The 15,419-nt window shown below is 35.7% G+C and overlaps 1 protein-coding gene across 1 annotated transcript in view; it reads left to right on the plus strand.

Annotated features, from left to right (window-relative positions):
• FBN2 (fibrillin 2) overlaps positions 1-15,419 on the plus strand; it is a gene marked incomplete at its 5' end in the record, with an annotated part of 260,278 nt that overhangs the window by 211,040 nt on the left and 33,819 nt on the right. The window contains 11 exons of the mRNA XM_008570929.1: positions 780-941; positions 1,723-1,791; positions 2,309-2,434; positions 3,691-3,816; positions 4,405-4,557; positions 7,975-8,043; positions 9,078-9,203; positions 9,393-9,518; positions 9,940-10,065; positions 12,027-12,143; positions 13,627-13,755. Coding sequence (XP_008569151.1) covers positions 780-941; positions 1,723-1,791; positions 2,309-2,434; positions 3,691-3,816; positions 4,405-4,557; positions 7,975-8,043; positions 9,078-9,203; positions 9,393-9,518; positions 9,940-10,065; positions 12,027-12,143; positions 13,627-13,755 — 1,329 coding nt within the window. The remainder of the gene's footprint in view (positions 1-779; positions 942-1,722; positions 1,792-2,308; positions 2,435-3,690; positions 3,817-4,404; positions 4,558-7,974; positions 8,044-9,077; positions 9,204-9,392; positions 9,519-9,939; positions 10,066-12,026; positions 12,144-13,626; positions 13,756-15,419) is intronic.

Raw genomic sequence — 15,419 nt, forward strand, 5'->3', positions numbered from 1 at the left:
AAAAAAAAAAAAGAGTTTGACTTTAGACATGTTAACTTTGAAATAACAATTATGTATCTAAGAGGAGACATCAAAAAGGCAGTTAACAGAAATGTCTAGAGTTCAGGGAAGAGGTGAGAAATGGAACCACAAATTTGAGAGTTCTCAGCTACAAAAAGTAGTGTTTGAAAGCCATAGAATCAATTAAGTAATCTAGATAGTAACTGTAGATAGAGACAAGAAAAAGTCTGAGATTCACTGATCCCTTAAACATCCCTTCTAAATCTGTTAAATCTAAATATCCCCCAAACCTGCAAAGGTCACTATGCAAATTGAAACTAAACCATGGAAAAAAGGAGATGGTGATGGGGAGGAGAGAAAGATGGGTGCTATCCACAGTTCCTTGATGTAATACATAGCTTTAAATTAACTTACCCTGGATTTGCTTCATTATTCATTAACTCATAATATAGGTTGATTATACCCAAAATTTCTTGCATTCGTATACTTGAAGGTCCAGAATGTCTCAAATGAGAAATTTCTTACTATCTTGTTTATTCCATGACTCGTTAGAAGTATGATCTATATGAATTTTTAAACCTAGAAAAGTCTGTCATAATTTATTTCTTATGACTCAATCTTGAAAACGTTTAAAGCAAGGGATTGTTTTGTGCTAAGGATTAAAATGAACCTTTCGTATTAATAAACATAATTTGAATTTTACCCTTCGAGTGACTTTTCTCTAAAAAGGAGTTCTTACTCTAGCCAGGGCAATGTTAAGCTCCTCTGTTGCTCTGCAGACAACCGTGTGGGCAACTGCTACTTGAAGTTTGGTCCTCGAGGAGACGGGAGTCTGTCGTGCAACACCGAGATTGGGGTGGGCGTCAGCCGTTCCTCGTGCTGCTGCTCCCTGGGGAAGGCCTGGGGGAACCCCTGCGAGACGTGCCCCCCTGTCAATAGCAGTAAGTATGGAGCTGAAGAAGAGGAAGGGAACATACTAGCAATTCTAAAGACTAGTTGCCATGTTATTCTTGGGCTGGGGACAGGGGAAGTAGTGAAGTTAAAAAAAAAAAAAAAGAATTTGGATTACTTTCAGTGAATATGCTGAAACCTGCCAAGAGTATTTTGGCAAAAAAAAAAAGAATTTGGATTACTTTCAGTGAATATGCTGAAACCTGCCAAGAGTATTTTGTATAAATGGAATTTGAATTCCTCTCTTTCTGTTGTTTTTCACAGTATGTTAAGAAAAATATTTTAACCACAACCCACTGTGAATGGTAATAATATCAGTTCTTCATGGTGTCATAGACAAAGGTCATTTGTTCTTCTCAGAGCTTATTTAGTTCAGGTTCATGGGTGTGTTGTATTCCTAAAGTCAATTGTAGAATGCCTTAAATTGAAATATATGTTCCCATATGAACATGAGCTGAAATCTTTGTACCATAGAGTCTCTTTTAGTTTTTATTTACTAGCCAAAAAAGTTGTGATATAAATTGTCTGCAAGGAAGTTTTTTCTTTAATTAAAAGTAAATGGTTTTTGTTGTTCTGCTGTATATATGATTTATGAAGTAATGATCTTTTTTCAAGAAAAAGATAATATATATTACTTTAAGTGTATTTGAAAGGACACTAAGAAAAACGTGGATATGTGTGTGTTTTGAGCCTGGTGTTGCTCAATGCTTGCTCATTGTCTCAGCCACATGAACACAGCTGTCAAGTCCTTCTTTTCCATTGTTTTTGTAGCTGAATATTACACCCTGTGTCCTGGAGGTGAAGGCTTCAGACCTAACCCCATCACAATCATCTTAGAAGGTGAGCTAATCTCTAATCGTCACCTAGATTTAAACAAGGTAAAGAGTTTATTTTTGAGAAAAGCTGATGAAAAAAAAGTTAGTGCAGAGCAGTCCCAACAAGACTATTTACTACAACTACAAATGGGCAATCAGTTACTAGTATGTTAAATAACTACTTTTATCAAGAAGTAATGATTCACTGCAGTGATCTGATGTCTGACTTTCCGCAGGGAAACTCTCTTTACCATTATCCCCCACCTAGAATCATCCCAACCTTGCTTTTATCACTCTTCTCAGTTAAAGGCAAAATTCCATGACAAAGCCAAGAAAAAAACAGTATAAATATGCATTCACCCAAATGAATGCACACTTAGACGTAAGTCAAAATAAACCTACCATCTAAGTGTGCATTCATTTGTATGCATGGAAGTCTGCAGGTCTTCCAAGATCACGCATTTGAAAGCGTGACAAAGAGAATGTGCTGCTGCACGTATAATGTGGTGTTTGTAGTAAGTGAACTGTCTCCCCTTTTGTAGACATTGACGAATGCCAGGAGTTGCCAGGCCTCTGCCAGGGTGGAAACTGCATCAATACTTTCGGGAGCTTCCAGTGTGAGTGCCCACAAGGCTACTACCTCAGCGAGGAAACCCGCATCTGCGAAGGTGAAGTGAATTGATGCCTAAAAATGCTTAGCGCTAAAAACAAACAAACAAACAAAATAAATAAATAAAATAAAAAAATAAAAATGCTTAGTGCTGTATAAAACAAAATGACTGCTCAGGCTGATGCCTAAAAATGCTTAGCGCTAAAAACAAACAAACAAACAAAATAAATAAAATAAAAAAATAAAAATGCTTAGTGCTGTATAAAACAAAATGACTGCTCAGGCCTGGGGAAAAGGCTCATTCTCAAATTCTGTCAAAGGCTCTGTTGCTAAGTTGTAGGATGAAAGATAAATTAATTTACAGCTCATGAGCTGTAACTTCCTGTTATTTTTCTGAGGGTTGATTAAATATAAATGGGGAAAATGGAGTAGTGTGAAAACATACAATATCAAATAAATTATTTGTTCAAATATTGATAAGAATTACAATAAGCTTAAATGTGGCTGTTGAATTAATGTTGTTCAGTAATGTTTAAATGCTGGACTACATGGCATGAAGAAGTTCGAGGGTTGTGCAGATGCCTTTCTTGCTTCCACCCCTCATTTATCACGTGGCATTATAATCATCCTTTTAGGGGCCTGTCTTGCTGGACTGGGGGCTTGGAGGCAAAGTCCACATCTAATACATCTTTATAGCTACAAGTTCCAGCTTACAACAGAATCTCAGTATTTATTTCTGGAATGAATGAATGCTTCTAAAAAAGAACATCAAACATGTAGCATAGTTATTTCCATTATAACCTTTCCTTTGGAACATGTTAAATAAATGCATCTGGAAGAAATATGATTTAATAAAGAAAACAACCAGCAGCTGCACTGCTTCTAGAATCTCTGAATGGGTACTAATTTGAAAGGAGCGACAAAGATAAAGGCTCTCCTAACCTGCATTCCATTTAAAGTTGGCATTAAAACTTAGTTTAAATGACATAAGAGGAAAGCAGGCTTTAAAGAAATTCCGTTTGAAGAATGTGAATTTCACTAGAAAAACATATATCAGTACTATGTAAATTATTTTTCCCACTTTAGAATAATTTATTTTGATGACTTATATTTTTTAATGTTGGGGTTTTTTTCTTTTGAAGAAAGATACACATATAAATGCATATTTGGGGCTATTTTCTTTATTTCTACATTTTGTATAAATATGGATTTTGAGAATCATCTTTACTTTATTCCGTAGTTCAAATAATATAAATTTTTTGAAAATTTATTTAATATAATTTATTAATTAATGGATATTCGTGCCTCGTCTAGATATTGATGAGTGTTTTGCACATCCTGGTGTGTGTGGGCCTGGGACCTGCTATAACACCCTGGGAAACTACACCTGCATTTGCCCACCTGAATACATGCAGGTCAATGGAGGTCACAACTGCATGGGTAGGTAAATGTCTCTGAGATTAATCAATCAGGTCACAGTTGTTGACTTCACATATAAGGCACTTGTGTCTCAGAATTATTGTTCAAGAAAGTTTGGAAATTAAATTTTCATGAATGATGAAGTATTTCAGTCTTATAAACTGCTGGCTCTGTTTCAAGTTTTTGACCTTTGACATGCAGTTACATTTTAAAATGTATGAGTCTAAGGTAGAAAATTTTATCAAATGTTGAAGTTGTATATTCTTAAATAATTTTTATTTTCCATTCATATAAAGTGAACATTATTATACAAATAAGAGAACATTTAAAACTTAATTCTTAATACTTTTTAAATTAAATAAGTGCCTTTGATTAGAGAAACAAATATGTATTAGCATTGTCTTCTAAGAAAACTGAGTGAAATTCCTTATCTAAACACAAGAGAAATGTTAATCTAATGGTGATCTATGTTCAAATTGAAGAGGTGTTTTAAGATACCTGCATTTGACTGAGAAATTATTCAGAGTCATTAATCAAGAAAGTATTCGGGCTTTGTTATTAACTGCTTGCTGTTATGACTGGCTAGCCTATTTGTTTTTCTCTGTGTAGACATGAGAAAAAGCTTTTGCTACCGAAGCTATAATGGAACCACTTGTGAAAACGAGTTACCTTTTAATGTGACAAAGAGGATGTGCTGCTGCACATATAATGTGGGCAAAGCCTGGAACAAACCTTGTGAACCATGCCCAACACCAGGAACAGGTAAGCACACAGCTATGCTTCTGTTGAAGGCCGAGTCAGTGATGATACAGACATATGTGTAACAGTATAGTAGAAGTCAATGTGTACTAAAACCAGAGATTCTCAGTTCTGAAAATATCTGAGACTATCATATGGTTCACATTCCCAAGTGGCCCTCTTTGGAATTCAAACACTAATTTCCGAGACATATGTTGAATAGGCTTTGGGAATCTAAAAATAGGCTCCATTGCTGAAGAGTTAGAATTTATAGTCTTGATACACTTAAATTCATTATCTTAAACCTTGCTGCTCATTTAGTGATTTATTCATCCAAAAAGTATTTAACGAGCTTCTACTGTGTGTCACTGTGCTAGGCATGGAAGGTTAATATTTTGATTACAAACTTATGGTAATTTGGGCCTGCTCTGTGGCTCACTTGGGTGAGTGTGGTGCTGTTAGCACCGAGGCCACAGGTTTGGATCCTAAATGGGGATGGCCAGTGCACTCACTGGCTGATCGTAATGCGGACGACACCAAGCCAAGGGTTGTGATCCCCTTACCGGTCAAAAAAAAAAAAAAACTTATGGTAATTTAAAAGCCATCAAATTTAGTAAGTATCTTTATTTTGGTTTAATCTTTAAAAATATGCAAAAAAATGTATTTGATGAATACATTTACATGTTTGATGAAACTTTACATAAAAACAACTTATTATCAAAGTGTTGCTTATATGAGGAGCTGAGGGCAACCCTCTCTGCCCAGAGGCAAGAGAGCACATTCAGGGTCATAAGGCAAGAGGTGAGGTGAGGGCAGCCCCCCCTCCACCCAGAAGCAGGCAAGGAGCACACCAAAAGCACCACTTGTATGAGGGTGCCCCACCATACCCACCACCACCGCCACAGCTGCCATGAAAGCAGCTCAATGCCACAGCAGTAGCCACAGCTATTGTGTAGGCAGCCTCCACCCAGAAGCAGGCAAGGAGCACACCAAAAGCACCACTTGTATGAGGGTGCCCCACCATACCCACCACCACCACCACAGCTGCCATGAAAGCAGCTCAATGCCACAGCAGTAGCCACAGCTATTGTGTAGGCAGCCTGCCAGCCATTCAACTGTATTGACACAAGGAGAGTCAGAAGCAGGGACCAGAAAAAGAAGAGGACATCTCTCTCCTCAAAGCCTACTCCAGAGTAATAGAAGGAACTGCCCTACCAGATGACCAGACATCAATGTAGAGATACTAGAAATACAAAAACCCAAGAAAATATGACACCACCAAAAGAATGTAGCAGTTCTCAAATATCAGACCCTGTAGAGCAGGAAACCCTTGAAATTACTGAAAAGGAATTCCAAGCAGCAATCTTAAGGAAACTTACTGAGATATGAGAAGATTCAGTGAGACAACATAATGAAAAAAGGAAAAAAATCCAGGATATGAAGGAGGAAATTTACAAAGAGATTAATACCTTTAAAAAGAACGTAGCAGAATTCATGGACCTGAAAGATTCACTACCAAAATGAAAAACACAACCTAGAGCTTAATTAGCAGGCTAGAAGAAGCAGAAGAAAGAATTTCTGATATCAAAGATAGTCTTTTTGAAATAACCCAGGCAGATGAAGAAAAAAAGGAAAAAAGAATTTTTAAAAAATGAATAAAATCTAAGAGAACTAGCAGACAACCTTAAACATTCAAAGCATGGGTGTTCCAGAAGGGGAGGAGAAAGGGAAAGGCATGGAAAGCCTATTCAGTGAACTAATTGTAGAAAACTTCCCAGGTATAGAGAGAGACATGGACCTTCAGATCCAGGAGGCTCAAAGATCCCCAAACAAATTCAACCCCAAAAGATCCTCTCCAAGACAGTTTGTAGTCAAACTGGCAAAGTTCAAAGACAAATAGGAGTCTTAAAAGAAGCAAGAGAAGTGTCAAGTCACTTCTAACGGAGCCCCTATCAGACTAACAGCAGACTTCTCAACAGAAAGTCTACAGGCCAGAAGAAAATGGGATGATATATTCAAAATACTAAAAGAAAAAACTGCCAGTGAAGAATACTATACCTAGCAAGGCTGTCCTTCAGAAATGAGGGAAAGTAGTGTATTTTTCAAACAGACAAAAACTGCAGGAGTTCACCACCACATGAACAGCCCTGTAAGAAATCCTCAAGAAATTCCTGCATTTGGAATCTGAAAATGATAAACACTACCACGAATACACAAGAAAGAAAAAAACCGGCCAGTAGAACAAAAATGCAAACGAGAAAGAGAAAGAAACAATCTTACCACCACAAAAGAACCATAATGACAATGGAATAATGCCCCTGCTTTATTTCTGATTTGAGTAATTTTGGTCTTCTCTCTTTCTTATTCACTAGTTTGAGGAATTAAAATACCACTTTCTTTGTTAGAGGACATGAAGGGCCTAGCTTTGAGAGACAGGTCTATGTTCAAATCAAAGCCCTGCCACTTATTGTGTGACCTCATGTAGCGTATTTACGCTTTCTGAAACTGATTCCTCACATATAAAATAGGGAGAATAAATAAATAATGTTAGTGACTAATTCACATGGTTGTAATGATGATTAATGAGATGATATATATAAATTATAATTTGCACATTGCCAGGCAATTAGAAACCATTAAATTAAGCGTCTGTTATTGGCCTCTATTTGTTCTGGATGTGCAGTGTGTATTGGTGGATGAAATATACAAGATCCCTGCCCCGATAGTACTTGGTGTATAATGTGCAGTACAAGGTTTACCTAATACTGTTTTCAGGAGTTTTACTCACTTGTGTAGCAGTGGCCATCAGAAGCATTTTGCTTCTTAAAAATCAGAATTCTTTTAAATTCCCACTGATTTGATGAATTATGTGTAGAAGTAACTCCTATAGTCTCTATTTTATTTCATGATGCATTGTTTTTGATGCTTCAAATTTCACGTTCTGACAAATAGACATTTATGGATAAAAAGACAAAATTCATGTCTCATTCATTATTCATTATTAACCTGTTTCTTCACTACAAATTATTTCTGTGTGTCTGTGCCTTTGTGAAATTCATAATACCTTTATACTTGTACTCTAATCTGTTTAAATTTGATTGTTTTTAAAACTTTGCAGATCAAAAGAAAAAAAGAATTTAATTCCCTAAGTAGATGTTTGAAATCTTGTAATGACTACCGTACCTACTAATGTCAGAGCAGTAAAAAGTTAATGATAATAATAATAACAGTAATAGTAGTGGTAAAGAATGCAATGACTAGACCCACGCCTTGCAAGAAGCTGCCATTGTTATCAAATAAATATAACAAATTAACTTGTCACAACTTGTTTGGTTGTGAATAATATAAATATATTAATTTGTGAAAGTAATATTATATAAAATGTTATTTTGAAGGTGTTTGAAAATTTTAACACTGCATTCCTTTGTTTATATTTTAAAGCTGACTTTAAAACCATATGTGGGAATATTCCTGGATTCACCTTTGACATTCACACAGGAAAAGCTGTTGGTGAGTTTTTCCAGATTATTTTCAATACATTTATGTAACATTTTATAAAAATCTATATGTTCATTGTTTTTTTAAAATTCAAGAGTATCACAAAATATAGTAATCTGGATTCCAATCTCATATAGTTATATAAGAGAGAAATAATATACTTACAGACTTTAAAGTGTGAATAATGGTGTTATTACATCAGCATAAGCTGGTGATTGATTTATGATAGTTACATGACTATCTCAAGATTTCAGTTTTCTTTTGCACATTGCCAGGCAATTAGAAACCATTAAATTAAGCGTCTGTTATTGGCCTCTATTTGTTCTGGATGTGCAGTGTGTATTGGTGGATGAAATATACAAGATCCCTGCCCCGATAGTACTTGGTGTATAATGTGCAGTACAAGGTTTACCTAATACTGTTTTCAGTTTGTCGTGCATCTTGTATTACAACATGGCTAAATTATTCACCGTATTTTAACCTATTTTCACAAGTCCATGTTTAAGTTTTTGATGTATTTTGGCAGTATACCTTTCTACTGGTCAAATTTTGAATTTGCAGAATTATTTATACAAATTACTTCTTTTAGAATGTACTTTCTGTTGCTCACTCTATTTTTCTTCCTTAAAGATTTAATAAGCAATGTAGTTTTAAGGCTCCATTATGAATATATATGTAACAAAATATATAAAATTAAGAAAACATAACTTTCTTTGTCAGATGAATAGTGTCAGTTAGGGTAACCTGACATATAACTTGAAGAGGGGGCCTGATTTCCTAGGCAGTTTATTGCTATACTGACTATAAAATCACTTGGTATATTTTATCAGCTACTTAAATTTTTCCGTCACTGTTAGGAGGAACTAATCTATTTTATGGTGCATATGTTTGCATAAACCACAAATTCGTTTAATGCCAGTATATAATTGATTTTTCTGACACTGAATGTGTGTCCTCATACCAGGCTACACACACATTATTTGAGGTTTTGTGGTAAGTTCGTTAAGCAGATCCACATATATTTGACCAAATCTGTTCAATTTCAGACATCGATGAATGTAAAGAGATTCCAGGCATTTGTGCAAATGGTGTATGCATTAACCAGATTGGCAGTTTCCGCTGTGAATGCCCTACAGGATTCAGTTACAATGATCTGCTCTTGGTCTGTGAAGGTAATCCGAATAATTTATGTCCTTCATCCAGAAAAGTGGGGTATACGTAAATAGCTTTTAGACAGTATTCTGATTTTTACTGTTTTTTTCCCTGTAATTATTCAAGAGTTGATCATTAAGGTTGTGAAGTGACTGTAATCCTAATGCACTAGTGAGAGACTCTTCAGAATGGAATTGTTGCTCTTTCAGATATTGACGAGTGCAGCAATGGCGATAACCTCTGCCAGCGAAACGCAGACTGCATCAACAGCCCCGGCAGTTACCGCTGCGAATGTGCGGCGGGCTTCAAACTTTCACCCAATGGGGCCTGTGTGGGTAAGCAGGAGGCTGATTCATTCATTGGCATGGAACACATGACATGCTTTCCTATGAAAAAATATCTTCAAGAATAACTTTGAAAAGAATTCCTAACTCAATCTATTCATTTATGGTGAACCTATGTCACCATAATTTTTAGATTATTTTGCTAGGAAAAGAGGTCTCTTGAATGGATTTCCCTAGGGTTGTCCTTGAAATAGTATCCTTGAAATACCAATCAACATCAAAAATTGCATGATTAAAAAAAGAGGCTTGGATACATTAAAGACTTACTTATTTTGGTTAAGCTGTTGCTGTGATTCACTTTCAGCCTGTCTGTAATAATTAATAGCTGGTTAGAGAATCACATCTGTGAAAAATGAAAGAATCTTAATAAAAATCAGATACGTGTAACATATGTTCCTTTTTTTTATTCTAGATCGCAATGAATGTTTAGAAATTCCTAATGTTTGCAGTCATGGCCTATGCGTTGATTTGCAAGGAGGTTACCAGTGCATCTGTCACAATGGCTTTAAAGCTTCTCAGGACCAGACCATGTGCATGGGTAAGAAGGATGTTTACTTCCAGGCAGTGAAGTGGGTCTGAGACTCCAGAATAAATTATAGTTATGTCACGTGCTATGCATAACTACCTGTCTCGGTAAGAAACGGTCTTGCAAAAAGTTAACCATGTTAAACTGTTTAAGCTTTAGTCAATCTAAAATTTGCAAGCAGGGACAAAAGACAATATGTTCTTAAGTTTAGTGATTCTCAACCTTTTTCCCCAGCACATGTTCACATGGCTTGCCCTGAACTCTGAGACACTTGAGGTTATGTGGAATTTGCCACAATACCAGCTGCCCTTTACCTCTTGTATGTTCCCACTCAAGAAAACATTTTAGGATACAAGGGCGTAGTAAGAGTGACAGTATTAAAATGAATATATTTACACACACACACACTTATTTTACACAAATTATTGAATACATGGAGTTTACCTACATCTTTTGTGTTTTATCTTTTGTGTTTAAAAATAATTTTAAATGCAAATATGACTAAACTCTTTAAAAATTCTCAGTAGCTACAATGGTCAGTAAAGTGATAATAGTGCTTAGTAAGTGCTTGCTGAACTGATAATCAGTACATTTTCAAAGGCAAATGGACTGGATGCCTTAAGGCTGGGACTGAGCCTAACTCCTCAAGTCCGATGTCCACAATTGGTGCTCCCTGTGCAAAAGAGTTCTCTCTCTATGCTTTGCACTTGAAGGAGGAAAATTACATTTAAAACTTGGCTGTTTATGATTAGCATGTTCTCAGTGTAGAAGAAGCTAGGCTTGTACATCTACTCTTTTGGTATTCCAGATACTATGTGTGTGAATATCAAAGTCAGGTTTCAGTAACTACAGAACTAGTTTCCTTTATGGCGTGTCTGCACAACACGGAATCCCTGGAGAGCGGCTCCATTCATTCCTCACTTCCTTAGAGACCCCCTGTGGACTTCCCATGATGACAGGAAAAATGCTGTAGGTGATGCTTGTGCAAAGGAAAATACAGGAGCTGGTCCTGTTTGCGTGAACTTTCTGAGAATGCTTGCTTACACATACTTCTTTCTATACTCCCTGAGAGAGTATGATTTACTAGAAAATATGTGAGATTTATGATTCAGAAATTCATATGGAGAAAATCTGCCCTCATTCATAACAGTTCTTCCATGATAAAACTCAGTCAGACTCCTTGGCAAGACCTCCCTTAAACAGAGTTTCCTGCCTGAAGAACAACACCATTTTTTTTTTTTTTTTTGCATGATAGTATTTCAGCACCCTGGAATTCATAGCTTGGGGAATCTGCTGTTTCATATGATGGATGACCTTTCTAAATATTTTCTTAATTCCGTTTTTTGGAAGGCTAATATTAAATTCTACAACTTGGGTTCCACTCCTTCACAAAATTAAGGAAACTAAAGTTTATCTTTGATTTCCTGATCAAATTAAGGTATTTCTATGTATGGGCAAGTGTTTATAATGCTGAATAGAACAGTCTAAATATTTTCTTAATTCGGTTTTTTGGAAGGCTAATATTAAATTCTACAACTTGGGTTCCAGTCCTTTACAAAATTAAGGAAACTAAAGTTTATCTTTGGTTTCCTGATCAAATTAAGGTATTTCTATGTATGGGCAAGTGTTTATAATGCTGAATAGAACAAATTATTCTAACATTTCAAAAGATCGGTTTACTTACAATTGATAAGCAAACCTGCTCATTCAAACATCTCTGCAAAGAGGATGCTTGCTTAGACTACTTCTAATAATTGTATGTGTCTGTAAGTAATTAAACTGCACCTTTTTCTTATAATTTTATGATTTTGATTTTTTTTTACCTTGTATTCATTTTCCTTAAGTAAATATGGGTTTCTAGTACTGAGTGAGGAAAATCTAAATAATTCAATAGTTTAAAAAACATAAAAGATTAACCACCTATTTTTTTCTAGTTAAAACTTGAATTCCTTTGAGCCAGTGTTTCATTGCAGATGTTGATGAGTGTGAGCGGCATCCCTGTGGAAATGGAACTTGTAAAAACACCGTTGGATCCTATAACTGTCTGTGCTACCCAGGGTTTGAACTCACTCATAATAACGATTGCCTAGGTAAGTATTTCAGTTAGTCCTTTATTGCTTCTAGTTCATTTTCATACAAGATACCAAAAAAAAAAAGTAACAAGAAACAAAAAATTTTCCATTATTAAAATTGAAAATGTGTGCCTGAAGTTATGTAATATCATCATCTAACTAACTAAATCCATAGTATTGGCCTAAATAATCACAAGACAATGTACTATTTGAGCACTTCGGTCATTCAACCAATTGGTTCAAGAGAAAAGGCCATTTAAATGACAGTAAACATATTGGGGCTGATTTATGATTTGGGGCATTTTTACCCCTTAGATAGGATAGAAGATAGACACTTCATTGTTTCAGTGGTATTAGAAGTATTTCACATAAATTCATTCTTGATTTACATTCAAATACCAGTAGCCTCCTACTTAGAATAAACATGTCATGTCTTGAAATTCCATTTGCCATCAGCTTTTGAAGCCAGTATGCCTTTCCCCACAAAAATAGTGCATGGTGACTAGGTTTCCAGGTCAACCCTCAGAAACCTCTCCTGTGCACGATACAGGATTTTAGCCTTTGGCTCACATTAACACACAAATATGAAATGAGAATTGATAGGGAGTGGGGCAAGTTCCCAAAGTGGTGGAGGAGATAATGAGAGAAATGACAGTGAATGTTTATTTTTTGTTTACCTTGTGCCAGGCACTATGCTGGTGTTTTAATTTACATGACCCCGCAAGGTGTATGAAAGTAACTCAGGTTTTCTACCATGTGGGAACATCATGGCACAACCCCACCTCCTAATTTAAACCTACCTGTGTTTCCCTTGGTTTTCTTTGTTTTTCAAAGTCTTGCAACTGTGAGAAAATTCTAGAGTTAATTGGACGTTTTATTCAACTACCACCCTTTTTAACTATAGTTTCTCAGACCCTTTGTACAGTCAGGGAGAACTAAAGATACAGTCACGGCTGTGATCAAAGTACAGTCTTCAAACAACCCAGGAAATTACTCAAATGTAATCAACCCTAAGTTTAACTGAAAACCTAACACTTAATGGTCTTCTCTTTTTCCAAATTATGTATTATGTCAACAATTTTAGAGTGTCTTTAATATAATTGATCTTTCTGTATTTAATATGATCATTTGTTTGTCCTTTGAATATGGATAGCTTATCTCCAAGGAAAGTATGTGCAAATTAGGCAATCAAGTTAAATCTCATACATACCATTGCCTCTGGGAAAAGAAATAACTTAAACCTTCAATTTTTATCTGGTTATAAATTTATGAGTTATATCAACATCAAAAATGTACTTGTGATTGAAATACAGTAGGGATCTATGTGACCTTATTAGTGACATGATCCTTATGAAATATGCCATTTTTCTCTGTGTTGATGAGGAATCGTAACGTAGGGCTTTTGTAAATGTATGCCAGTAAGTACGTTTTTAAGTTGCGATTCATGAAACACTGTGTATGTAAGGCTGTCTCTGAAAACCTAACTCCTGTTTGCTTACAGACATAGATGAGTGCAGTTCCTTTTTTGGTCAGGTGTGCAGAAATGGACGGTGTTTCAATGAAATTGGCTCCTTCAAGTGTTTATGCAATGAAGGTTACGAACTTACCCCAGATGGCAAAAACTGTATAGGTAAGTATCTAAACAATAAACAGGTGTTATGGTGTTTTGTTTTGTAAGATAACGATGGGAATCCTCCACCACCACCACCACCACCACCTTATTCTGAGGTCCACACTTGTTCAGTATAGTCAGTACAGGCTGTAGAAAAACACTGAGTTGCAACCCTGCGAGCTTGCTTACCTAAGGAATTAAACATAGAGCTGCCTACATCTGTTTTATTGAACCATCAGAGACGATTTGATGGTGGAGTGGTGGGAATAAAAGCCTAAAGGGTGTGGGATTTTTCATTAACAGAAATCTTATGCTAGTCAAAGAATTTTCGGCATACTCTAATCTTTTTTCCAAATGTCAACAGACTTTCTACTGAATTTAAAGAGTGTCTACAAAAATTGTAATCTTTGGCAACCAATTTTAAAACAGCTATTAAAGGTGTCTAGAGTCCCAGAAATGTGAAGCAGAAAATCTTGACAATGCTGTTGAGACTTTTTTCCCCCCTTGGGAAGGCCTCATGTCAAAACAGAAAATATTAATCCGTTTGTCGTAACAGATGTTTTTGTGTTGAAACTCTTCCAACACACAAGAACACTGTAACCACATCAAAAGTGGGTCCCAGAATTGCCCGGTGGACATGATGAAGGTTGTCCTTTTTACAATTCATTTTATTTTACTTTTATACAAATTATTTTTTACAGCCTTGTTGAAATTCAGAAGCACCAGCATCTTAGTGTGGTTTTTCTAACTTGAGAGGGTTGCTAAGATTTTTTTACCTTTGAGTTATCCAATTTTTTAAAAAATTGTATCACTCTTGGCAACATTTCATCTAAAGATATGTAGCTCTCCTGTTCTCATTCAAGGGAGTTATATAGACAGAGCTGAAGGAAGCAGTTTACTTCTTAGAATTTAACTATTTTTCAGATCAAATAATGAGATATTACGGGTATCCCTAGTCATTCTGATTTTCTGTTCATTGTAAGATTATCTAGTGTTTTTAATACCTAAATATAATAATACTAGAATCATCCTAGTGAGAAGTTTCTTGAAGAGTTTAAGATCCTCTCTTTCATTTTCGTTTTTCATATTTAATCATGATTCTTCATTGTCTCCGTGATTCATCTGCTCATGAAAGGGTAATAGCCGCTGTATGTTAACCACTAGGAGGGAAATAGAAATACGTATGCTTTGTATCAGATAGTGTTGGCTGCCTTTTAGTGAAACTATATCTATGATTGAGTTAAATTTTATTAAATTTCTGAAATATTTTCTTTTCTCTATCCATTATCAGCAGTGCCACTATTTTGCATCTCTGAAAAACTGGTATTTAACTAACTTACTTTACTATAAGAATATTTCCTTCAGATTAGTATGTCTTCTACCAATTTTTCTCAGATGAAATCCTTCCTAACACGGCCGTACACACACTCACACATAGATGTGTGTGCACACACACACCCACACACCCCATAGGCACACATATAAATCCATTCGTACATTCAGTGAGCATTACAGTGAACACTTGGGGGTGCCTTCTAGGTGCTGGAAATACAGAAATAGTCTGCCTTGGGTAACTTACTGCTTAATGGGAGAGACCGTGTTTTATAGATAAGTAAACCTGTTTTGAAAAGACATCCTTATAATACAATCTGACAAGCATTGTACTGGAGGTATGTTCAAGA

Source organism: Galeopterus variegatus, unplaced genomic scaffold (assembly GCF_000696425.1).
Source record: "Galeopterus variegatus unplaced genomic scaffold, G_variegatus-3.0.2 Scaffold645, whole genome shotgun sequence".
NCBI classification, from domain to species: Eukaryota; Metazoa; Chordata; class Mammalia; order Dermoptera; family Cynocephalidae; genus Galeopterus; species Galeopterus variegatus.